This window comes from Hesperophylax consimilis, chromosome 28 (genome assembly GCF_061612785.1).
Source record: "Hesperophylax consimilis isolate HC1 chromosome 28, BYU_Hcon_1.0, whole genome shotgun sequence".
NCBI lineage: Eukaryota > Metazoa > Arthropoda > Insecta > Trichoptera > Limnephilidae > Hesperophylax > Hesperophylax consimilis.
In genome coordinates, this window is record NC_142863.1 from 12,202,856 (window position 1) to 12,228,710 (window position 25,855).

The following is a 25,855-nucleotide window of genomic DNA, read 5'->3' on the forward strand; positions in this document are numbered from 1 at the left end:
ACCTTTGTTTGGGGCGTGGGGGCTGGCAGCTTATAGCAGCTCGTACTGGCGCAGGTGCATCCGCTGGATGATGTCGCGGCAGTCGTTGAACACCCGCTTGATGTTCTCCGTGTCCACGGCGCACGTAAAGTGGGGATAGCAGTAGTGCTTGCCATCGCCGGACGCCGTGCTTATACGCTGAAAACAACAATTCTTTTTTTAGTTATACTAGTTTTAGTTATAAATGTAATCTTGTGTCCAATTTACTTATTCAATTCAATCCAACAGATACAGGAACAGCCTCTCTTATTGTTATTAATGTAAGGAATAGAACAGTGGGTAGCATGATACAAGATATCTCTGCAATGAGGTAAAACAGCATCTAATACTTTCTACAGCGCCATTTATCGATACAATCACCTCAGTATCTGGACAAAATAGAACATGATAAAATAATAAGCTGGGTTAGGTTAGATTTTTTCTGTTTGTTTTTTATAGAATAACATCGAGAGCACTTGTTAATGTTAACACATCAAGGAGACTTGTTATTGTTAACAACCTTTTCGATTGAAAATTTAAATACAATAGGTTCAGGAACAGACCCTCTCTCATTGTTATTAATACATGGTATGCTACAAGTGATGTATGAGGAACAGGAAAACTCACGAGGAACTCGTCCCGGATGAAGTACTTGGCGCGCGCCACATCAGGGTGCTCCCGGGAGTCGGGGCAAGCGTCAGGCGGCGTGGCGTAGCGGGAGAACTCCGGAAACACATCCTCCAGCCGCGACTTGCCCGCCAGGATCTTCTCCGCCAGCAGATCCTGCTTGTTGAGGAACAGGATCACGGATATCGTGCGCAGCCATCTGCAACCACAACATAACCCATAAATCAGCATTTCACAAATAATCAGCACTGTACAATCATAATAATCCATCAATCAGCGCCGTAGCACTTTATCCATCAATCAGCTTTTCACATATTATCAGCACTCTATCCTAATCCATCAATCAACTTTTCACATATTATCAGCACTCTATCCTAATCCATCAATCAGCTGTTCACATATTATCAGCACTCTATCCTAATCCATCAATCAACTTTTCACATATTATCAGCACTCTATCCTAATCCATAAATCAGCTTTTCATATTATATTATCATCTGTATCCTAATCCATCAATCAGCTGTTCACATATTATCGGCGCTGCAGCACTGTATCCTGTATCCTAACCCTGTACTGGAAGGAAACACAGAACGAGACTGACCTGTTATTCCAGATGCTCTTGAAGAGTTCCAGCGACTCCCTGAGGCGGTTCTGCGTGGGGTCCTCCCGCAGCACCATGTTGTACGAGGAGCATGCCGTCACGAAAATGATGGCCGTCACGTCATTGAAACACTGTATCCACTTGCGCCGCTCGTCCCGCTGCCCTCCCACGTCAAACATACTGGAAGGATACACATCACATCTTAAATACATACATGCTGAGTAAACTAAAGCCAACTAAAAACTTTACTACATTGTGATATTAATTATCCAAAGAATATTTATACAATATGAGAATTAATATAAGACTAGAATATGAGAATTGACAATAACAATTTGTGTTGGTCAGTACACTTTGTGGAAATGATGGTGAAATGTGGTTCACCTGCTACAGAATCTCTTGTTAATCGTGTGGAAATGTGAACCGTTCACCCGACAGAGAATCTCTTAACAACTCGGAACATTAGAACGTCAAAAGACGTAAATATGATAATAGCGGTTAAGACATTAGTACGTCTTTTCACGTAAACGCGCGAGATTTTACAAAAATCGATTTATTTCCATCACTAGTATACGGATTGCCATGATTTAAAAAACAGAGTATCGATAATGAATAACGCTACGCGTCTGCATATGAGAATATCTATGGAATTTCGAGGTGCATTATCTAAGTCGATTGGACTTGTCATCTTGTTCGTTCATAATTTATTGCGTTTTTAAATAATTTATAAAAAATATTTTAGTTTGGACGGTTAATATTTTGAGGTGACAAATAGTTTTTAATTATATTTCTTCAATGTATAAAGTGTTATTTCTTTATCCACTGGAACGATTTCGGTCGAAAAATCGACCACTTTTATTTTTCTGCGATTGATATCGGTCCAAAAATGGACCGATTTTTCTACCATTCGTAAAATATTTATTGTAATTATTTAAAACGTTTCCATGGCCAGCTACTTGTTTTATCGAATAGCTGATAATATATTCTCTTTGTCTATGAACTTATCCGTTGTCTTTGAAGTGTTATTTAACGAGTTTTCGCGGTTTTTTTATGGCGTCCTGTCAAAAACAAAATTATAAATTTTCAACATTCACGAAATTTTGGACTCTTCCTAAAATGCCGTAAGTAATTAATTTATTGGGTTTTTAACGCATAATTATATATCTGTGTAATCATGATTGACTTATCTATCTTTGAAATGCGTTTTTAATTCGTTTGTTTGTATTATATTGTTTTGGTTGAAGTTTTTGTGTAAGATTACGTCAACTGAAGACGTCATCTGTTTTTGATTTACAATAATGTCTTAAATACTGCACTCGCGCATTTGAAATATAGATATTCCATCACAGTGATTCAAAACAAAGAGATATATATAAGTTTTATTTGAATTGGTTCATTATTAATACAGATATTTGCTAACCAATTATTTTAAGTCATATGTCAAAAAGTTGACTCTTTTTCACATGTAAAATGGTGTAAAGCCTTCGTCACACAATAAAAATTTAGTAATTTAGTTGTATAATTAATTAATTTGTTTACTTTTACCAAATTTGTGCAGAAACAGCTGTCGTCCAGGGAAAGGGATCACTCCACAACCCAATAATTATTTTCAAATTTTATATTAGTGCAATATTTAACAAAATTTAAACATTTAAGTACTTACATTAAGTGTTTTCAATTTAAAATTTATAGAGCGGTGCTGACTGCAAGAGGAGGCAGAGGAAAAGGGAGACGTGGGGTACGAGCTGGTGCCGGACTACCTGCACGTGGACGTCAACGCAGAGCTGCAATTGCAGCCTCGTCTGGAGTGTTAGTATTTTTTAATGTTTTTTTATGAAAGTACTTTGCTGTGGCCGTTGAACTCATCATATATTTGTATTTATTTAAACAGCGACCCTGCTTTGCTACTGGTGCGAGAAGATCGCGTCAAGGCCCTAAAGGCTGTTAGGGCCCTGCCTGCTTCCATCCGGCTAGAGCTGGAAAGCCGAAATTTCAAGAAGCAGGCGGCGCGCATTTTGCTCCCTACCGCACCTCCAAGAAAAACTAAACAAAAGTAAGTAATCGTATTTAGATGCTTGGTACAATATTATTGTTTTTTCCTGACAGCGTTCCACTCTTACAGTGAGAGTTGGTAAGTTCAGCGCTCTGTGCATTTGGCACATTCAGTGCATATTTTACAGAGTTCTTATTTTATTGTTTATTTACATACTGTACTTACTGTTTCACACGTGAATGAGAACAATTTTCTATGATTTATGTAAATGTTTTCAGAATTCCATCTCCGGAGAGAACAACGTGTCCCTTTTCACAAGGGACGCCTTCACCGTTGCCACGACCCGTACCACCACCGTGGATGTCCACTCCCGCACAGACCCAATCAACGGCTCCCAATGCACCAATTATGCCTATCCGTGCAGCATCTCCCGAGCCGTTACCTGGGACATCGCGGAGTGGGGAACTCTTCTCTCCGGAAGCCGGCTATCACAGCGAGCTGTGGGTGGACGTACCATTCTACGAAGAATTGTCGGCGTTTGGGAACGGTGAGTTTATTTTTTGAAATGTCATACCAGGGGCTCAATATAAAATCAATTATCTATATTTTATATTGATATCCCTAGCACAGTTTCACTGTTGGTATATTGGCAGGAAATAAGCATAGTACTTAAAAATTCCACATAACAAACATACAAAATGTATTGTTGTTATGTCGTGGATGCATCATTACACATCTTTTTTCTGTAACGGGTATTGCAGAGTGAGAAATAAGACATGCCGAACTTCTTTGCGAGGATTACATTTGATTCACCGGCTTCTAAACGGTGTAATACAGCATTTTTTTCTTAAATTGAAAAAACACTTTCGCTTCACGGGACTCATTGTGTTGCGAGGCTGTATTGGTAGGTGGGTTTTGTAACCGGACAAATTATCATTAAAATAGGTCGCTTTACGTAGTTGGTCACTTTAAACGGATACGTTTTCCTACTAAAAGCTATGAAACCTTACTAGAGTTTACATTATCGTCACTTAAAACAGTAGACCGTTAAATGCAAAGTCATTATATCCAAATTCTACTGTAAATTTGTGTTTTCTTTTATTTCAGAGTCAGACATGGGCAGAAAAAGTAACGTGGACGAGGCAGCTGTACTAGAAGAGTCTGTACTTGGAAACCGTGAGTTATAAAACTAACTAACTTACCTTCACGCCATTTCGGTAGGCAGAGAGGATGAACCACCATGCAACTCGATCTTGGCACACACACTCTTTTCTTCATTCCATACCTACCTGACTGTGCTATTCTGACTCCTGACATTGCCCGCCTCAAGTATTTGATTAACTTTTTATATTTTTTTTTATATGAATACCTCACAAGAGCCTCAGCTGGAGCCAGTGAGACTATGGCATCCCCAATTGGGGGATGTTGTGAGGCTGAAGGTAAGTGGGGAAGGGAAAGAGGAAGATGGGGAAGTACCTGGCTATTCAGATCTAGTCACTAAACACGGCTAAAGCCATTTGGAGCAACGTTTCAATTCTGAATGGTGGTCTTACACCAGGGCGATACTGGTAGTATCTTCCACTCTGGAACGTGCCGCAAATATACTATATATTATTTTAATTATTATTTTAATTAATTAATTGTGAAATAACACAAATCAATCAAATAAAATTTATTTGCGCACGCCGGGTTCGAACCGGCGACCTTCGGAATGGCAGTCCAATGCGTTACCACTGGACTATGCCGGCCGTCAAAAGCCATTTCAAGCAACGTTTCAATTCTGAATGGGGTCTTACACCAGGGCGATACTATGGGTATCTTCCACTCTGGAACGTGCCGCAAATATAATATATATTATTTTAAATGAATTTTGTGTGAAAATAACACTAATTATTCAAATATAATTTATTTGATTTGATCCCGCGACCATCGTATTGCGAGTCATAAGCCGTACCAGAGGCAGTGGGTTATCGTAATATAGACACATTAAATTAATTTGGGTTTTCTGTTGTTTCAGAAATGGACAGATCGAGCGACTAGGATGACGAAGCGAGTGACGTCGACCACGAAGAGAGCGATGAGGATACCTTCTGCATGCCGCCAATACCTTATCATAATATTATCAACGTTTCACCTAACTCCGCTATGGCCATAGACTTTAGTAGACAAGACCAGGTAGATAGTGAGGCAATGCGTTTGATTCTGCCGCCTGAAGGTTACTCTTTCGATTGGTCTAATGATATCTTACGTTTTACTGGGATAAGGGAGACTTTCACAGGCACGCCGGGACCAACTTTCAATACCGACGAAATGGGCAAACCTGTGGATGCCTTTCTTAAAATCTTTGATGCAGATTTCGTTGAACTGATCGCGAGAGAGACCAACAGGTATGCAGATCAATGGATTGCGAAAAAACAATTTAAGCGTCATGCGCGTACCAATAAATGGGCTCCCACGAATAAAGAGGAAATGTATGTATTCTTGGCAATTTTAATGTATCAAGGTATTAGTCTTTTCCAGATCTAGTCACTAAACATAACTAAGCCAATTCAAGCAATGTTCAATTCTGAATGGTGGTCCCTCACCAGAGCGATACTCAGAATCTCACTCTATAGCGAGGCACAATGATATTATTATGTATTGATTTTCTTAAATTATGAATAAACCAATAAACTGAATACATTTTTATTATGACAAAGTGTGTAAACAATGTTTAAATCAAAATACTGCTCTTTCATTGTAACCATACAACTGTAATATTGATTTAAAAGGATATTAGGGCTTAATAAATAAATCAATTATTGGTTCCATCAATTATTTTCCCCTCATCCATTTTTTTTCGATACCTTTGCGTTTAGATATAAAATTATCACTATGATTTTATTTGCCATTCTACGGTCATACAAAGGTTTGATATATATATACAAATTTATCATCATTTTACATATTCCGATATACCCTATGTAGATTGACCTTAAGGTAGCTGTCAGTAGTGATTTTTCGTCAAATATTGGTGAATTTCATCAACTTTCAAAGTATCCCCCTGAAATATTGGCAATGTTTATATCTATGATGTATATCTCATTTTAAGCCTTATTTCCTCGTTTTGCACGTTATATAAAAACATGGTTACAAATCTCCAGTTCTAATTTACAATTATTTAAAAAGTAGCACCATGATTTTGACATCGTGAAATAGGCTCTCTGTATAATTCATCAAATGAATAAAATAAAGCCAACACGGCGACTATGCTTATTAATAATTGTAGACAGTTAATGTATCTTCCTAACGTAATACCAGTTTTTGTGGTAAATTTATTATATAGTATAATACAGTGATTTCAATTTTGACACGTCACGCACTCAAATTTTAAAAAATTATTTTCTAACCAAACTTTTGAAGAGAGCATAACGTACAAAAAATTATTTTCCCATTATATTCTTGCATCTGTGGTTATCAAACAGGCCATAGAGAACATAAAAACGTAGAAAATATTCTATAAAGATATTTAAAACTGCCACTGGCGGCAATTTCAAATCACAAAAACGCTAATTTCGCGCATTCATAAAGTTTAAGATTTTTTAATAATTTATCTATCAATTCTAAAAATATAGAATAATTATAAAAATATAGGTGAATTCATTGGCTGTATAGCACTACAATCAGTTTTATGTCTCCGTATTAAAATTCGGAGGTTTGATTTTTTTAATGTTGGCGGAAAATATTCAAATTCGTCGCCAAAAAACCGCGAGCAATCGGAGAAAAAAGTTTTTTGACGCGCGATCGTTCGAGTGGTTATGATACTCAGAAAATAGTACATTTTTCACAGCTTTGAAATAATGGTCAGCGATTTTTACATATTTTTGACGTTTTCAGAAAATGTATATTTAGAAACGCAAATATTTACGTATAACAAAACAATACGATAGTGAATTTCATAATCTTTCCAAAACATTTTTTAGAATGAGGCTACGTTTCCCAAAACGTGAGTTATGAAGCTTTTAACAAAACTCGTGAATAACACAAAAATTTTCGTGTTTTGACAGTTCGCAAAGGAACACAAAGTAAATAAAAGTCCTTTTCTGAGAGGTTAATACAGATCTGCTAATCGTGTGTTAGAGAATCTGTTGTCTATCTTGTGGAAACGAGGACTATTCACCCGACAAGAGAATCTCTCATTACAAAATCTGCTGTTAATCGTGTGGAAATGAGGGTGATTCACCTGTTACAGAATCTGTTGTCAATTGTATAGAAATAAGGACCGTTCACGCGACAGAGAATCTCTTAATACAAAATCTGCTGTTAATCGTGTGGAAATGTGGATGGTTCACCTGGTAGAGAATCTGCTGTTAATCGTGCGGAAATGAGGGTGGTTCACCTAATAGAGAATCTGTTGTCAATCTTGTGGAAATGAGGGAGGTTCACGTAATAGAGAATCTATTGTTAATCGTGTGGAAATGAGGTTGGTTTGTATCAAGAGGTACAACAAAACAGTAATGTGTAAATGAATAACACTTACTGAAAGTTAACTTTGTCTACAACGAACTGTGTCTCAAATATGCCCGAGGTCAAAACTCTGCAACGTAGAATGTCCTGCTCCGTGGGTGTGTAATTTGGCTGCTTTATCACGTGAACTTGGTCTAGGAAGCTGCAAAAAGACAATCATCACGTTATAAATAATTTTTATATTTCTTATACATTGCAAACAAATAAATTAATTCTTATATTGGTTTTAATTTTGTTCAGGAGCAATATACTCCTACCCACACCGGGAGAACCACTGGCAGGTTGGTCCTAAAGACAAGACAGGAAGATAGAATGATTCAGATGCACCCATAGATAATTGAAACAGAGGGAGATATGGCATGGAAGCGTGCCAAATATGCCAAAGCTATGACAAACTGTACTATTAAAGCGGCAACACAATTGAAGTTAAGCGTTTATTATATAAGGCGCCACTGTGCGTTGATGAGATTTGCATGGGTGAAAAATGTTGACAACACGCGCCATGCACACGATTTCATACTAATAATGGTCCATGGCCCATCTCTCTTGTCTCTATTACCTATGAATTCATCCAATCTGGATGATGATCGAGAGAATGCGTTGTAGCGTCCAAGTTCAACAAAAATACAAGAGCTTTGAAAGCCGACAATATGAAGGTAGACTCAAGGTACTAAGATTATCAAGGTTAAATGAAAGAAATGAAAGGGGCGACTTTTGAAATTTATCTGGACATTACGGTTGCCCTGGCATCCAAGAAATCTTCACCCAAAACACTGGACACTCAAAAAATTAACAAAATGCTTTTAACATCCAATCCTAGCAAACACTTCCTTGCAAATAGAGTAGTAGAAGCATGGAATAAACTTCCAAAACATGTCATCAATGTTACTAAAATAAACAAATTTAAAGCTCGACTGGATTCTTATTTGGAAAGAAGCAAAGCAAAGCCAACATGAAGCTGTTAAACTTATTGAAATGAGACATGAGCGCATCAGCAGAACGCCGTCTGCTCATTAAATAATAATGGGAGGAGTTACAAAATGGGATTGATTGAGAAACCCGATGATCGGAAGTGCTCGGTATCTACCCCCGAACGGTCGCAGATAAGGTGACTTGGACATCTACTAGTAATGGCAGGAAACCGACTTCCACACCAAATAATGGCAGCAAAATAACAGGAAAGTAATAAATAATGAAGTATATGAGACAAAACAGAACACGAAAAAAGAATAGATTAGGTTAATATAGACAAGTTTTTTTCACTGTCTTCAATGTTCCGTTGAATGAAATGTATGAATATGAATCAACTCACTATTTGGCGCAATCTATCAGCTGGTACTCGTTGGAGCGGTCGAAGGTGGCACGCACCCCCCGGTCACGCCACAGTGCCTCCGTGTGGTCATAGAACTCTGCTGGGTAGTCAAAGTCCGGTCCGGATGCCACGTCCTGGATGTAGTCCACGCGCACCCGGTTTTCCGCCTTCTCCAGAGGGATGGGCGGGGCCAGCGTACTCATGGCTCCAGTTATTGTCTGCAACAGAACCAACCAACAAATCAGTCACCAAACAAACAAACATCCGGTATAACTGTTTCTATTATCTAGGTCTAATTCCGACTTACAAGTATGGCATCCCTGATGTTCTTCTTGATGTCTTCGATCTTCTCGCGGCGCTCTTTCTCCGAGAAGCCGTTGACGTGCAAGATGCGCATCTGCTTCACGATGGTGGACTTGCCTGACTCTCCAGCGCCCAGGAGGAGCAGCCGATGGGTCGCCCGGTACAACTAGAACGTACAAATAACATACATGGCTCAGTCAGATAATGCAAACAAATCAATTCATCCCTTTATAGATTCTCGATACGAACATAGATAAGACGAAAACATAGTTGAATAAAATAGGGCCATTAATTCTTATTAGGCATTTCGGGACAACTTACAATAAATGTAAGATGGCAAATCTCAGGAAATGATGCTAAGAAAAGGCTGTAAACACTAACTTTCCAATTCAAGATGAACTTGCAAACCTCCTGGCCTTATAGACTGAAGGTAAAAGTTTGCTTCACATTTCTTCAGACTGATTTAAAAATGGTGTGAAAACTCGGCTTTCATTTCTACGTTTCCGATGGTTATCTCCGTCACCGATAGAATAGACCGATCTATCTGCCCAGTTATAGTTAGCCTGCAGGACTAACTTGCCAATGGTCGTGCCGGTGGGGAGAGCTATATTGCTGATGAACAGAATCAATTCGGATATCGACATATTTAGCAGCAATGAAGTAGTTGACACCCACTGTTATTTTGTAATGTTTTTAAAATAATAAACTGAATCGAAATGAATTCAGTCACGATTCTCCCTGAAGAGTTGTGGCGTACCCAATGGCAGACCTCAGATGTCAAAAACAAGCACCTTGTTGTGGACTGGACTATTCAAATGCCAGGGTTCTCAATTTCATGGAGATGTGAGCCTTACTAAACTGTACTGTGACTTTATTATGTACAAATAGGGCCAAAAGGTCTGCAGTAATATTGTCGGGTTATTTTTAACTCGGCAATGTTTGACTGACCTGTTTATCCTTCTGGAGCTGCCTGGTGATGGCGTCACTCCTTCTCTTCTGCGATTTGAGGTCATCCCCCTCGGAGGTGTCCCCCCCGCCCTTGCCCCCCGGGGACCCAAAGCACCCCATGGTGGACCAAGCCGCCCACCTGACAACAAATAAATAACAAACACGTTAATTTCGTATTAAAAAACATGCTTTTATGTCGGAGATACCACTCGAGCAGGGTATCTAGCACGGTTGATCGATAATATCCTGTGTCATCTTTGGGGATACTGTGTGGAGGGTCTTATCAAGGAAAGGAAGTTCAGGGAAGAAAAATGGGTGGGTAGGAATCTGGGGATCAATGGGTCCAGGATGACGGACATATAAATCCATCCCTTCCACTGCGGTGCAAGTCGATTGGGTCGAGAAAGTCCTGCTGGAGGGGTCAAATGGTTTCCCTAAACCAGTCTCTCTCGATCCGGCCCGCCAGACGCATCCATCGCCAAGACCTAGAAAAACCTCACCCTATCAACCCGGGCTCTTCTCTTCTGCTAAGTAACCAAACGTAGTGAACCATTTGGGGTGACCTATGGCTGAGGTGTTCGTTATCTAATCAATGTTTCCCGGGGCGGCGGTACCGATACCCAAATAGTAATAATAATTGGAAGATTTGTATAGCACTGTTATTGTGAAACATCACCTCAAGGCCATTAGCCGTGTTGACCAGACCTGAATAGCCTACTTCCCAAACTTCCCCTTCCCCTCTCCACACCCTTCAGTCTCATAACACACCCCAATAATTGGTGTTGCCACAATCCCGCTGGTTTTGGGCAATTGGGAATCTTGAGCGGTGTTCACATTAAAAAAAAATGGTTTCTCTAATGGCTAACTAACTACCTGGCTATCACACAGTTTCTCCGCAGGGATAGGCAGAGAGGACGGACCGCCAAACAACTCGGTCTTGGCACACACTCCTTGCCTCAATCACATTTATACATCGTCTCAAACATTTATTTATTTATACTGGATTTTTACAGAAGATCTCACTTACGTGAGAACAATCCAGTTATAAAAACTCAGTTAACATACAAATACACATACAAAGACACATTAATTTTCATATACCTAAATAAAGATTAAAATATAAAACAAATAAAAATAAAAATTCGAAATTAAAAATATATATGAAATACAAATATTACAGAAAAGTAAGAGACGCAAGTAATACATAAAATCAGTGCAACATATTATTTAACAATAGCAAAATTTTTTTTTTCTGTACATACTCTTCTATTATTCTGACTCTTGACATGGCCCAACTCAAGTATCTGATTCACTTGGTTGTGCCATGCCTTCTCGGGCGTCCCTGACTTCTGCATTCACATTTGCATCATAATATTCTCCTTATGCTCCTTTCATAGCTCTTTCGCTATACATGCCCAAATCTAAGCCTCCCTTTCTTAATATTACTCATTACGCTTACATCAGCCTTGCACTCTTTGCGAATCTCCACATTTCTCACACGATCATACATGGTTATACCACACATACGCTTCAGGGATCTCACTTCTACAGCAGTCAGTCTACTTTCATCCTTTCTCTACCAGTTCCATGCCTCACTTCCGCACATCAGGTAAGGTACCAGCATTCCATTGTGAAACTTCGCTTGTTTGGACAATTTTTTTTAGTGCCAACAGCGTCCAGTCCTCCATTAATGGAGTTACCTGCATTTACCCTTCTTTCAATATCTCTTTCAGCCTTCCCATCTCTCGTAAACAGACAATATATATAACTCATTGGAAAACCTATTGATTTTCTCAGAAAAACATAAATAGCGACATTGTTAAAAAAAATTCCTCACAAGTACAATAATAGAAATTATTTGCAATTAATTAAAATAGCACGTTGACTATGATGTGGGCTTTGGCTATATAAATAATATAATGTGGGTGATTTAACATAATAAATTTTCCTGCATTTACCTGTCCACTTGTATTAAATATTGCTTAGTTTTAGATGACGGAAACTGCCACCAATAAAATTTGAGGGGACGCTATATTATGTAAACAAAAAAAACATATTTAACATATATCTTAGCAAAGGATAGGACAATTCAGCATTAGGCCAACATTTTTAACTGCTAATCTTAAGTTAGTGCTCTGTTCTATACCTATAGAAAATAAAAATTTAAACTTAAGTGAAGAGAAAATCCCTGTGATCTATACTAGACTGGATCAATCGATCATTATGCACGATCCACGTCGATTATGACCCACAGGAGAAGTGATCAGGTTTAAAGAACCTGATCTTTAGAAAAAATGCTATTGATAGATTGGTGCACCGCCGCGGTCATACAATAAAGAATAACACAATAAATGGGAGTGTTTCGCGACCCAAATATAATAAGCCCAATTAACCCATATTTCCATACAAAACTGTGTTTCACCGTGATTACGAAATTTACATAGGATGGCGAGTCAGTGTCACAGTTGTCCATAAAATGAGGTCACCAAGGCTCTGGCGTCGCGAGGAGCGCTTTAACGCAAGATCCAGCAACACTGGCGTGTTCCCTTAGCTTGGTTCCCTGTCTACAAATCCCCACTCCAAGTTGTCTACAATGCTTAGTCTTGGTTTGTTACTGCCAGGTGTGAGTTACGTTCTGTGGTTCGTTTGTCAGAAATTTATCGATAGTTGTGTGAAATATATGGACATCGAAAATGGTGCAGAGAGTTTAAAACGGACATACACATGTCCATGATGAACAGTGCGCCGGACAGCCATCGGTTTCGGGTGATCCAATTGCAAAAGTGGAGAGGGTTATGCTTGAAGATCAACAGGTGACAGTTCGGGAGCTGTGCAAATTGATCCCTGATGTCTGTGAGGCTGTTTTTGAAAAGATTTGCATTATCACAAGATGTGTGCAAGGTGGCTCCCCACAACGCTCACTGTAGTTCGCCAACGGCAACGGATTCAAATTCTTTTGACTGCTATGCATAAGAGGGCGAGGAATTCTTGGATTCAATTATCAATGGCAATGGGTACATTACATGACACTGGAGACAAAAGAACAGTCCCGTCAGTGGCGGCATTCAGGATTGCCGAAGCTGCAAAAGTTTAAACAAACATTGTCTGCCAGCAAAGTGATGACGACTGTGGTTTGGGATAGGAAGGGGATATTGCTGTGTAAGTTAATGCCTACATGGACAAAAATATATGCTGATCGCTACTGTCAAACTTTGAAAAACCTTCGCCGTGCAATTTAAAACAAAGGAAGGGGCATGCTGACGAAGGTGCATGCTGACGAAGGTGCATGCTAATGAAGGTGCATGCTAATGAAGGTGCATGCTGACGAAGGGAGTGCGTTTTCATCAGGACAATTCTCGTCCCCATACCGACCTCATCAACCAATTTGGATGGGATAACGTCACACACACCCCCTACAGTCCGGACCAAGCACCAAGTGATTATCATCTCTTTCCTGCGCTGAAGTTACACCTGGGTGGGAAAAATTTCAGGACCGACGAGGAGTTGAAAGAAGAACTTGTACACTACCTGCACGCTGCGGCAGGAGTGTTCTATGACACGGGTATACGAAAAATGCTACACCGCATGCAAAAATGCATCGATCGCAAAGGGATTATGTAGAAAAACAGTAGAAAGTCTAGGCTTCAAATAATTTATAATTAATTGCAAATAAATACGTTTTTCTTTGTGAAAAAAATTTGTAAATCTTATTTTGGGTACAACCCTCATAGCATTTCTAGTAATAAGACATTTTTTTGTAAAAATAATAATTAATTCCTTGCGAATCACTATTGCTACAAAAACTGATAAGTACCAAATACCGACCTATCTATTTTTATGAGATTGGGTAGGTACCATGTATTTAATTATTGTGTTACCTAATGGCAACCAACACAAGTGGGATTTTACTTATAATTTTAAATGTCAAAAAAAACGAACTACAGATGAGAATATTTGTGATACTTAAAAAAAAGGGACTGTGGCATCCCCAATTTGGGGTATGTGTGAGGCTGTAGGGGGTGGGGAAGGTAAGGAGATGGGGAATAAGGTTGGGAAATAGCTGGCCTCTCAGATATGAGCACTAAACATGACTTAAGTCATTCAAGCAAAATTTCGAATGTCCACGGTAATCGCGATATTGAGATTATCTCCCATTATGAAATGAGCCGCAAATATAATATATTCACCAGGATGGAGTGATTCATCCCTCCTACAACACGGGTCTCTTCAAGACCCAGGTTCACTCCTTCCTTTCCCCCACACTGCGTCCCCAAAGATAACGAACTCCGGAGATATTGAGAGACATTACTGATAGATACCACCACTCTGGTTAATTACATATATACTATTTATAGACAAATTCAACCTAAAAAAATACAGTACCTGATAATCGTGATTGTAAATAACCCAAAAATACAGACAGATAGTAATACAACACGAAACATCGATTCTCCTCCCGGGTCGTAAATTAAAATATAAAAAGGCCGAAGGCGGGATTAGCACCATAGATAAAAAGAGATATCAATAATATTATTGAATAATTGCAAGCAAACACCGAGTTTGGGTGTTTCTGGGGTCTGAAGAGTTTGCGCTGTGTACCTGATAAGGTTATTATGAATAATTCCATAAATTATGGGGAGTCATATTAATAAATCGGCAGATATCATCCACTGGTGGCATATGGGTACTATCCACGTTCAATATTATGCAGTCTGTTTTGATTGTGTACATGTTTCATTTTATATTTTTTTCATGACTCATTTTATTAAGAGCGGGAGTCACGATACTAGCTCAACGGAACCGTGAGCTCCGAGCTTAAGAGCAATGAGCATACTGCGCTCACACGATACGTCTCCAAGCTCCCCAACGTAAAAGCGTACGAATGATTGTAAGACTCCTGGTACCGGTGCGCTACCTCATATCACGGGAAAAATAAGATGCTCGGTAGCTCAGGAAAAAGAGTCATCAAAAAGAGCTAGTGTAACTATCCCGGGCATGCGGCACGACTTGCAGGTGACCGATTGGCCTTTCTTTTATTTTTCCTTCATTTTATTTAACTTAATTCCAATTTCAATTTGTAATATTTATATTTTTTTTGTAATATCTGCATCAACTGTAAAGCGCCCCTGAGGTGATATCTCACAAAAGCGGCGCTATACAAATCATCCAATAAATAAATAAGTCGAAAGGTATTATATCTAATATATCTTATATCTAGGGAATAGTTTTTCAGTTGTGAAGTGGGAGTCTATTCCAAGCTTTTAGCCAACGTAACATCTCCCAGTGTGCGCTGGAGCCTCCCACGGTCTAGAGGCAAACGGGGGGCTTTACGGCAGTCAAGGAGGGCGGCCGTCGCTTACCCATTTAAGAAATTAATTATAAAACACTGCTTTCGTGCATTTCCTTTGTCATATTATCGGGATCTCAGTGAGAAAAGGAACGGACCGCACATCACTGAGCGTGGTGATTTGCGACTGATATTGACAAAATGGAACCCGACATCAACAAATTATTAAAACTACACGAGCCTCAACCATCTCATGAATCTTTATTTTTGCTACAAATATATCTATTATGGGAGAGGGGGCTTTGAAAATTTATTTCTTGTAAAGGGGGCGGTGGGTCCAGAAAAGGTTGAGAATTTCTGCTTTAGGCCGATATCCTGAATGCGTGATTTTCAAAATTAGTATCTGGAGTAAACTTTGGTTCCATAAACCTTCCGATATCTGATGATGTATGTTAACAAAAATCTTCAAAATTGTACTTCTAAACTATATGTTTCCGTAGGGGTAGGCAGAAGAGAGGATAGACCGCCACCTAAGGTCTTGGCAAACACTCCTTACTTCATGCATCGTCTCATACATACTTTTTGTACTTGATTCATTTGGTAGTGCCACGTCTTCCTCATGCGTCTCCGACTTCTTTTATCATTCACTTTCGCGTTGTATATTCTCCTAGACTCCTTTCTCCGTTCACCCCACTCTACATAACCAAAACAAAAAGCATGGTTGATAATCTGGCGTGTAAATAGCACAGACCATCAGGGAATATTCTAAATCCCTATGAAAAAAAATTGATTGATCAATGAATTCACTCTGCAGGGAGAAAATAACTTAAGCCAGCCACCAAAATACATATGAACAGAAAAGACTCACCAGAGAATCCCACTTGCAATAAGTTTTGCACCTTGATCTTCAGCACAAAATATATTTGAGTTCGCACTAAGAGATTATAATGTCACCAGCCCTCAAGAGAGTAGAATTATTAATGAAGAATCAGCACATTGCAATAATACGCACAGCCATGATTTGTGACATTTTACTGTCAAAAAAATATTTCAAACAGTTTAGTCTTCAATAGACCTCTTTTGACAAATGATACAAACTGGATGAATCCAACTGATCAATGCAAAAAGGTGTCGGTAATCAGTTATCACACCTGCAGAGCAAAATCCATCCAAAATTGACCAGAGATGTCTCTTTTGTCCATTATATAGTATATTAAAAAATTAATTAATTATTTATGTTTATATTATAAAAATTAATTCCCACTAATTATAAATTAAATTTTAAATCGACTGCTTCTCCAAAGCATCTCTTTTGTTAATCTTGCTCGTTAGGCTTATATGAGCGTTGCATTTTTTCCAGATCTCCACATTTATTTATAATATACTCATATGTGCCAGGAGTGTTTAGAAAGTAGTTTGAACAGTAGAAGAAGTCGAAGACGTCCGAGGAACACTTAACGCAATATTTCTGCACCGGAATGAGATACGGAGTCGAATTAAAGTCGATGTAATGTAGTTTTTTAACAGTAACATTGTGGTAAACAGAAGTGAATAATGGATGAAGAAGGAGACGCTCGAGAAAGACAAATAATAAAAACGCTTCACTTTGATATTTACTTGGACAATAAATAAATGCATTAAAAACTTGTAAAACCTAGCTCTACACTCTGCACACTGCAGTGCACCTCGAGGTAGTCACAATTTCACTGGACTGCAAATGAAGTCAGACGCACACTAGGGGTTAAAGAATTTATTTTTTATTTTTAAAAAGAAAGAAACATTCCCGGGTTACGAATAACCTGACAATATTTTAAAATCTCCTACTACCACCACAGTAAGCGGAAAATGTTGCTTATTTTGTGATGGAGAACTTAGCCATCTGAGGAATTGAACACACTTCGCTCGGGTGGGACCCAAATGCGATGTCAACACAGCCACCGACCGGTCGAAGTTATATAAAGTCTTTAACCTGTACAACGCCGATGGGTCTCTGGAGAACATACAAGCATTCTAATATTAGACCTTAATGCTACGAAAATGTATGAGAAACAAAATCAGCATCGTTTGGGCTAATAAAACTTTAGGTTCCACTAATATTTTTCTGTTTTATGCTCCGGCCTTCAACAGGTTAAAAGCGATGAAAAAAAAACCAAGCTATTAACCTAACCTACGTAACCTATTTTTTGTTTCATCACTTTTCATGACTGCATCGCTGCTTAAAGGTGTTCAATTGTCATTGCGTTGAGTTATCCGGTTATATTATCACACGTACGCCTCAAGGATCTCATTTTAACAGCATTCAGTCTACTTTCAACCAACCTGACAAATACGATAACATGTGATTGCCCTTATTTAGAACAGGTTCCTAAAATTAAATACTTAGGTATTATTTTTGACAGCAATTTGAAGTGGAAACAACATATAACCACTACAGCAAACAAACTTAGAAAATTCATTTAGTTTTTTAGACAAACTCGCAACTTTCTCAACCTAAGCCAGTTCAAAACAATCTACTATGCACTTTGTCAATCTTTAATAGAGTATGGTATCATAGCATGGGGAGGAGCAAACGCTGCCGCCATTGATCCAATATCTAAAGCTCAGAAACTTATAATAAAGATTATCCTCAAACTACCAATCACAAGCAGATTGGATGAAATCTTTAGGAAAATCTGTTTTATGGACATTAGGCAACTTTATGCCAAAAACATACTAGCATACCTCTTCAAACACAAAACTACTTTTGACAATATCCAAACTGCTCGTGATACTAGAACCAAAGGACATAATTTCTTACAAATCCCTTTCGCTAAAACAACTTTTGACCAGAGAAATTTTAGATATTTTGCAACAAGGCTATATAATGCTCTCCCACTAGCCATTAGACTGAACGAATTTTTTTCGAAATATAAAACAGACATCAAGTCTTGGATCATCAACCAAGATAGATCCAAGATCAAAAATTTTATAAAAATCCCCTCATAAGTATGTACTAGATGCTGATTAACCAATTCATCATTTATTATTAGTTTTTATCATTTTCACATCGTCATTTATGTTATGAAATATTATACGTATCAAATAATATGAAAACATTAATTTATGTACTCAATACGTCTGTCTCGACACAGGTTTATCCTAGTGAGACAGACATCGAAAAAAAAACCTGTAAAAAAATTATATTGTTAATAAAAAAATAAAAATAAAACCTTCTTCAGACAACCATGATATATATAGCCTCACTGCAATGGATCAGGGTTGGTATCGGCCCTTTATCGGGGACTGCAAGCTTCGCTCCTTTGAATAACCTTTTTACCAGCGACAACTGTACTGCATTCAGTCATATTCGTCATTTGTATCTCTACTTGCAAATAATAAAAAAATTGCAGCATCCCATTGTATAAATATGCATAATGCATATCAGTTGCTAGTTTAGAAAGATTTTCAGCACAAAATGTGATCTCAAACAATGCAAATACAACCATTTACATATGAATGGTGTTCGCAAAACTGAAATTCTGTCACATGTCTCGGAATAAAATAATTTAAGTCTTAAATTTCATCAGTAACGAATGAATAGCAGGTTTTTACACAAAGTGCTGGTGTACGAAAGAGATCTTGTATGCAAAATATGGGGACCACATTCTGGCTTCTGATATACAATCTAGAAGTCCCAATAGTAATGCACACCCAGGAATATTCCCCCACCTAATATAAATTCCCCAATGTCGGGAATTTCAATGTTTTATTAAGGAAATTCAAAACGAGGTTGTCTTCTAGTTTAATTTTGATTTTGATGATCTGTATATTTAAAGAGTTAATAAAGACATTAATTGTTAATTTGTTTTAAAATATTTCCAAAATGACTTTAGTTTTGAGCTATCAAAGTGAACAAGTCACGATTCAGTACAATTGACTGCTGTGACAGTCATTGTTTGTACTGTGACATCACACGTTTATCGGCCTGCCACAAACAACAACATTTTGTCGGCTTATATCTTCGGTACTATCCGATATTTGGAAATGTTCTGTTCTAAGCGTGCTCTAACAACTGCTGACCCCGTATAAATCGCAAGTGCACCCAACTGTTGAATTTGGCAGCCACCTCTGGTCTGGAGCCCTGAAATGCTTGAAAGAACCTGTGCAAAAACAGGCGGTTTATTTGATAGATTCTCCAATCTTAAAAGGATTAAAATCTTTAGAGCATGCAGGCGGAATGCTGTCCTTGTTCTACCGATATTTCAATGGAAGACGTTCTGAGGAACTAGTGTCAATAATCGCATAGTCGGGAAACACGCCAAAACGCGTGCCCAATATTTGTACACGGTTGACATTGGTCACATGAGAACAGATCGTTTTTACGAATTGTTCCCGAGTTCAACAGCTCGGCTGTAGAACGATTTGCCGGCCTCTATGTTTCCTCCCTCCCACAACATGGGTATCTTAAAGAACCATGTTCACTCCTTTATCTCCTCAACAAACAGCATACCCAACAATGACATAGGCCTTAAGGAAATTATTTTCCTGATTAACTCCTGTGCGAAGTAAATAAAATAAATTTGTAAATAATTTGAAATTTCATTGCAGGAGAAAACATCGTTTAGTCTAGGGATTTCATAAAAATTCATTATATTCCCGGTTATTTACCAGACTTATCCATGTTGCCAGGAAGCATTATGGACCAATACCAATCCAAGCAACTTTCAAGAGCTCATCTTTTACGAGATTTTTCTGCTTCATAATAGTCAAGACTTGGTCAATTCGCTAAACATAAAATAATGTTCTAATACAACATCCAGAGACATTCATAATAATATTATAAATAAATACAGATTATATTTTAAAGCTAATAATATAAGCAAACGAAATTCAAATATAAATAGCTTGAAGATTCTTGTAAAATATACTAGAAAATCTTGCACTCAATTCAAACAAACATACTGAATAGAGATATCGGTTAGTGACTGCGATGATAAAAGCGTATGATTTCCAGGCGTCGTGGGTTCAATTCGTATCCTAGCTAAGTAATTAATCATTGCACAAGTAACCGTTTCCGCTTATAATGTCGATAGTAGGAGTTTAAAAAATATTATTCGTAACCTGGGAATATCAGCCTGTGAAAAGTTATTCATAATTTTTGTTGTAATTCTTTGGCAGTGACGCGTGGCAAATGTTGGGCAATTTCAGATTTAAGATTTTACTCAAATGTGGACAGTATGCTAATGAGACGGGTACACAATACGTATGTTTCATGATATGAAAAGTGTGACCAGTGGCACTATCGCCAGCAAAATTCCTTTTCCCAAACAAAAAATAAAACATCATTGCAGAAGAAGATAATACTAGTAAATTTAAATGAAACATGAAACAGAACAAGACACAGAAAAATAAAAAGGTTAAATTCTCAACTGGGAATCGAACTCAGGATCTCTTTTCCTACCGGGACAACTTTTTATAAAGATATGGGGGTCTAAATTGTTATAATTGTACCATTTAAAGTTTGAATAATGTATTTGCAGTTGCCAAAAACTTCGCAAGTGCCTTATAGGACATGAAAAACATATCGATCTTTTGATCAATTGCATTTAGGAAGTATGTGTCTCACCCCATAGGTGAGTTCATGAACAAAATGGTGCGGCTGGCTCTAGAGAAAACGAGGAAAAAAAAATGAGACAAAGCACGAATGTGAATGAAGCGAGGAGAAACGGCACAATGGTTAGTTTTATGTGTCTGAGCATAGCGAATTCCTATTTTAACTCTTAACCGTTTGCATTTCGCTTGTCTGTAAATTTGTTTGTACGTTCCGTTTCCGATCTTGGACATTTTAATGGCTCCATAAAAATTCCTTTTTCAAATGCGAAATTGTATTGTTTATAATATGTACTGTCTTATCACATGATAAATTGTATAATTCCTTATTTAAAATAAATAAATATTACATAAAATATAAGGTTTATAATTAATTAGGTAGGAATTTAAGTACTTAATTACAAATTTTAGGATCTCAGAGAAAATTTTGGTTTTGATTTATTAAATAAGAGAAAATTAGAATCATATTTTTTGGACACGTTATCTACTATTCACAGAACTACTAGTTGATTATCTTCTATTATAGGTACTGCAATTTTTGGGGTTCCGGTACATTGTAATGTGGAACGTTCGCCCGTACAGACAGAGAAGTGTGTCTCCATTCATATGGAATAATTCACACAGCCAATTGTCGGGTCGTTTGCACAGCACGCTGCCATTTCAATAATAAATACATAATTATATATGCAGAAAGATTTTGTGTTGATTCAATCTGTAAAAAGTTTGTCTAAGGAGTAGAATTAGTACTACCTGCCGCTGCATTATTCCAAACTTATAATATGACAAATTATATAATTTCACCAAATGCCGGGTAGCAATCCATCAGTGGAAGATACTCTCAGTATCACCCTGGTAAAAGAGAACAATTTAGATCCAAACATAGCTTGAAATGACTTTAGCCGAATAGCCAGGTTCTTCCCGTCCATCAATCGGGGATGCCATAGTCTCATTGGCTCTGGTTATTAGCGAGGAGTTGGGACTCTTGCACACTAAAGTCTCAACTGCTTTAAACCGTCTGCAGCCAGTGAGATTACGACATTCACAATTGGGATATGCTGTGAGGCTGAAGGTAGTGTGAAGTAGAGGTTTGTAGGTTTACCAGGAATGAGTTCTTGAAGCCGAGTCCTTTGCGGGAAGCGGATCCCACTCGTACTCCTTTTTCAAATCAACTACTCCAAGAGAACTCGGACTTAGACTTGAATTCCTCTTTGTATGTACCCAACGCTCGGCAGCGTGGCTTCCTGGCACCCACGTACCCTCGCATTCGCCTCACTCATGAGAGTTCTCAGTGAGTGGTGACTCACCACTCACTGAGAACATGAACAGAGTCAGGGACTGAGTTCGGGACCAGAACCGTACGTCATACAGTTCGTACCCAAGAACTCAGAAACCGGACCCACTCCTAGAATTCGAGTTCTTTTAAAAGGAAGCACACCTCAGAGGCCTCTGACAAAATGCAGAACCTATTCATCTCTAGTGTGAAGGGGAATGAGTTGAGGGAGAGGAAGGTGGGGAAGTACCTGGCTATTCAGATCTGGTCACCAAACACGGCTAAAGCTATTTCAAGCAACATTCCTATTTTCAATGGCGGTCCTTCACCAGGGCGATAATGAAATTCTCTTACACTTTGAAACTCCATTTTGAATTAATCAATTGTGAAAAAGATTATAAATGAATAAATTAAAATTAAAAAAGAGCCTTACAATTTCATGTTCAAACCGGACATGCTTAAACTCCCTTTCCTAATCTTCCCCATCACACCTAAATCAGTCTTGCATCCTTTGAATGTTTCTAGACCAATTTTGGGAGATATTTCTCTCAGAAATCAAACACCCGTAGTCTTTTTGTGAGATATTTCTCCCAGCCTGACACATACTCATAAAAGACATGCTATCTCATTTTCTATTACGGTGAGACTTGTGATTTAAACAGAGTTATAATGAGAGAACACCACGCTTTGTATTTCGATTTAAGAGTTTACCATAGATGCTACCGAAAAATTTCAAATAATTCTATGAAACAACATTTAGCATTTGAAACATATTTGTCTTGTTTGGTTTGCAAAATCCTTAATAGTTATTTTTAGATTAAAACGAAAAAAATGTGAACTTTTATAATACCTTTGTCTAATTAAATATGTTTTTTAGATTCATTGTAAAGTGGTAAATACATTCTCGGTAAGCAACTCCAAAAACATTGACAATGTTTGATAATTACATATTGATAGGTGGGTCAAATCCCAGCACTGCAAAGAATGGGAGAGGGCACCTGGAATGAGACAATCCAAAGTACTCATAAAAGGACCAGACCCTATACGAACCAAGAAACTACTCGATATGGACAGAAACTCGCTGAGGGAACTGGTAGGACTACTAACGGGACACTGCCATCTCAGGAGACGCATGCAGTAGGAAATGTGAAGAGGATGAAGAGACTCCAATTCAACTATGGTGCCAATGTCCTGCCCTGGTGGGAACTAGGCTCAGATACCTGGGGAGACATACAGTAGAACCAGAAGACATAGCAACATACCCAATGACAACCCTGGTGAACTTTATTAAAGGGACTGGGTTGTTGTTAAAGGATTGAGGTAAAATGGGAGATAGTACAATGGGCCTATGACCTAAGTGCTCACGGGAACTACGTGTAAACCGTCTAACGCTTTAAAAATATATATATAATAATTGCATAATAAAATGAGTCTTCTATCTGTTTTAAAAACAGTATTTAATTTTGAAATACGTTCAAAAACAGCGAATTTGTCTGGAATCGAATGTAATGCGAAAATATATCGAGAGTAATTTGCATTTTGGCAGAACGCTTAAAAGATACATTGCAAAATATAGAGGCTCTAGGGGTTAAAGACTAAGATAATATCAACTGAGATATACGTATTATATCTCAGTAGATATTATTTATCATCACACTGGACTGGACTGGGCCGCTAAGAGAAGAGTCAACAAAACCTTTCGACATTGTAACCAATAATAATAGAATCCTTCATAATTAGATGTGCAACGTGTCGGTCTATTTCTGTGAAATAATATTATGCACTTTGTAAGGTTTGCAAACTGGAAACGTGAGGCGCTTTGTCATCCACGGCAAACATCCTGTCAGATCATTGACGGTAAACTGAAGTCGGAGACGCTCGAGGAAATCATGGCACAAATAATATGACCAATATTATCAGAATTACAAAAAGGAATAACACAACGGATTTTCTAAAAAAGCTACTTACCTTTTTAAATACATCTATTTGAATTTCATTTTTGTTTTCGGTAATGAATGCTAATCTTGGAAGTGAAAATTAACCCACTTTCCGACATCCGATCGAGCTGAAACTCGGAAGATAGTTTCTTCATCGATGACAATGCATTCTACCAAATTTTGGTGGCAATCACGCACACACACGCGGACATATACGGATTTCTATGACATTACAGTAGTTAATATACAAAATAAATGTCGGTTCTACCAGATCGACATTTGGCAAGGTTGATAAAGTTGTCGACTACAGTTCCTGGGAAGGAAAGTTCTTTGTTTTAAAAAACATTTTAAAATAGATGTATTATAGTAAAAAAATAAAACTTCTTTTTTTTACTTTTACGATCGTGAAGAATCACCTCCCGAAGTTAGTACGCTTACCTCTGGACACCCTGTTTATTTTAGCAAACAATCATTTTAATTCTGTGCAGAGATCGTCTTGACTACTGAATTTGACATACGAGTAACGTCAAAACCACGGTGGATTATAGAAGTTGTCGGATAATCAAGCGGTGGATTACTGTATTTCAAAGTGCAACATATCCCAATCAGGTATGCCATAGTCCCCCTGGCTTAAGGCAGTTGGGACTCTTGAGAATTAAAAAAAAAAGAAGACATTCCCAAGAAGTGTGATCGACACACGATTTATACAATTAAACTCGTAGTTCTCAGACAGACGAAATTGATGATGTGTTCAAGAAAGAATTCTGATACTTGAGAAAGAAAAAATTCATGTCAGCAGAAGTAAGAAAAAATTGAGCTTACTTTGGTCACAAGTGCCCATAACACACTTCGGTTTACCTAATCATTTATCGAAGTATCATCCATATCAATTTGTAAGACTTTTCTACTCCTAGGCCTCAGACTGGCGAGCAAAATTGATTATCTTTTCGAGAAAGAATTTTAAAAACTCGAACAATTTCACTCGAAATAAGGAAGAATCGAGCTTACTTTAGGTAAACGGACGCGCCCACAACACTCTCCCATCGTTTAATTTGTTCAGTGCACCGGTACAAGTAATGCAGCAATCATTATTTGATCAAAAGAATTTCCATCTGCCATCTGTAGATCTTTTAATAACGCCATGAGTAATCCGTTCCCGATCTCGTTCTTCCTTGGGAAGAGTTGTAAAATAATTTAACGATTGTTTATGGAGTACATTTTTAAACCGTTTGTAATGCTTATTGTATGCAGGGGTGTGTCGTTTCCTGAACAAAGAAATTAGACACTCTATAACACGCTTATAATTGTTTTTACACAAGAATATGTTTCATAGAATACATTACAACAAAAAAAAATTGTAATAAAAGAACATATAAAAAATACGGGAGATTGGTTCCAATACAACACATTATGTTTTATTCCACAATATTATTGGGTAGTTTATGGCCAGATGTGGGGAAAATC

General features: G+C 37.9%; 1 protein-coding gene and 1 long non-coding RNA gene across 5 annotated transcripts in view; one reads left to right on the top strand and one right to left on the bottom strand.

Moving 5' to 3' along the window:
* Positions 1–25,855, bottom strand: part of Galphas (G protein alpha s subunit) — a 39,833-nt gene that overhangs the window by 9,400 nt on the left and 4,578 nt on the right. For all 4 annotated transcript variants that reach the window (XM_089648805.1, XM_089648807.1, XM_089648809.1 and 1 more), the window contains 7 exons: positions 10,309–10,447; positions 9,365–9,526; positions 9,058–9,275; positions 7,759–7,887; positions 1,247–1,426; positions 646–844; positions 3–177 (listed from right to left, as the gene is read on the bottom strand). In XM_089648805.1, the coding sequence (XP_089504931.1) occupies positions 31–177; positions 646–844; positions 1,247–1,426; positions 7,759–7,887; positions 9,058–9,275; positions 9,365–9,526; positions 10,309–10,428 (1,155 nt within the window). In that variant the 5' untranslated portion in view covers positions 10,429–10,447 and the 3' untranslated portion in view covers positions 3–30. The remainder of the gene's footprint in view (positions 1–2; positions 178–645; positions 845–1,246; positions 1,427–7,758; positions 7,888–9,057; positions 9,276–9,364; positions 9,527–10,308; positions 10,448–25,855) is intronic.
* LOC149410192 (uncharacterized) lies at positions 2,911–3,682 on the top strand. The gene is made up of 3 exons (XR_016305054.1): positions 2,911–3,055; positions 3,138–3,299; positions 3,518–3,682. It is a non-coding gene; the product is annotated as an uncharacterized LOC149410192 (long non-coding RNA).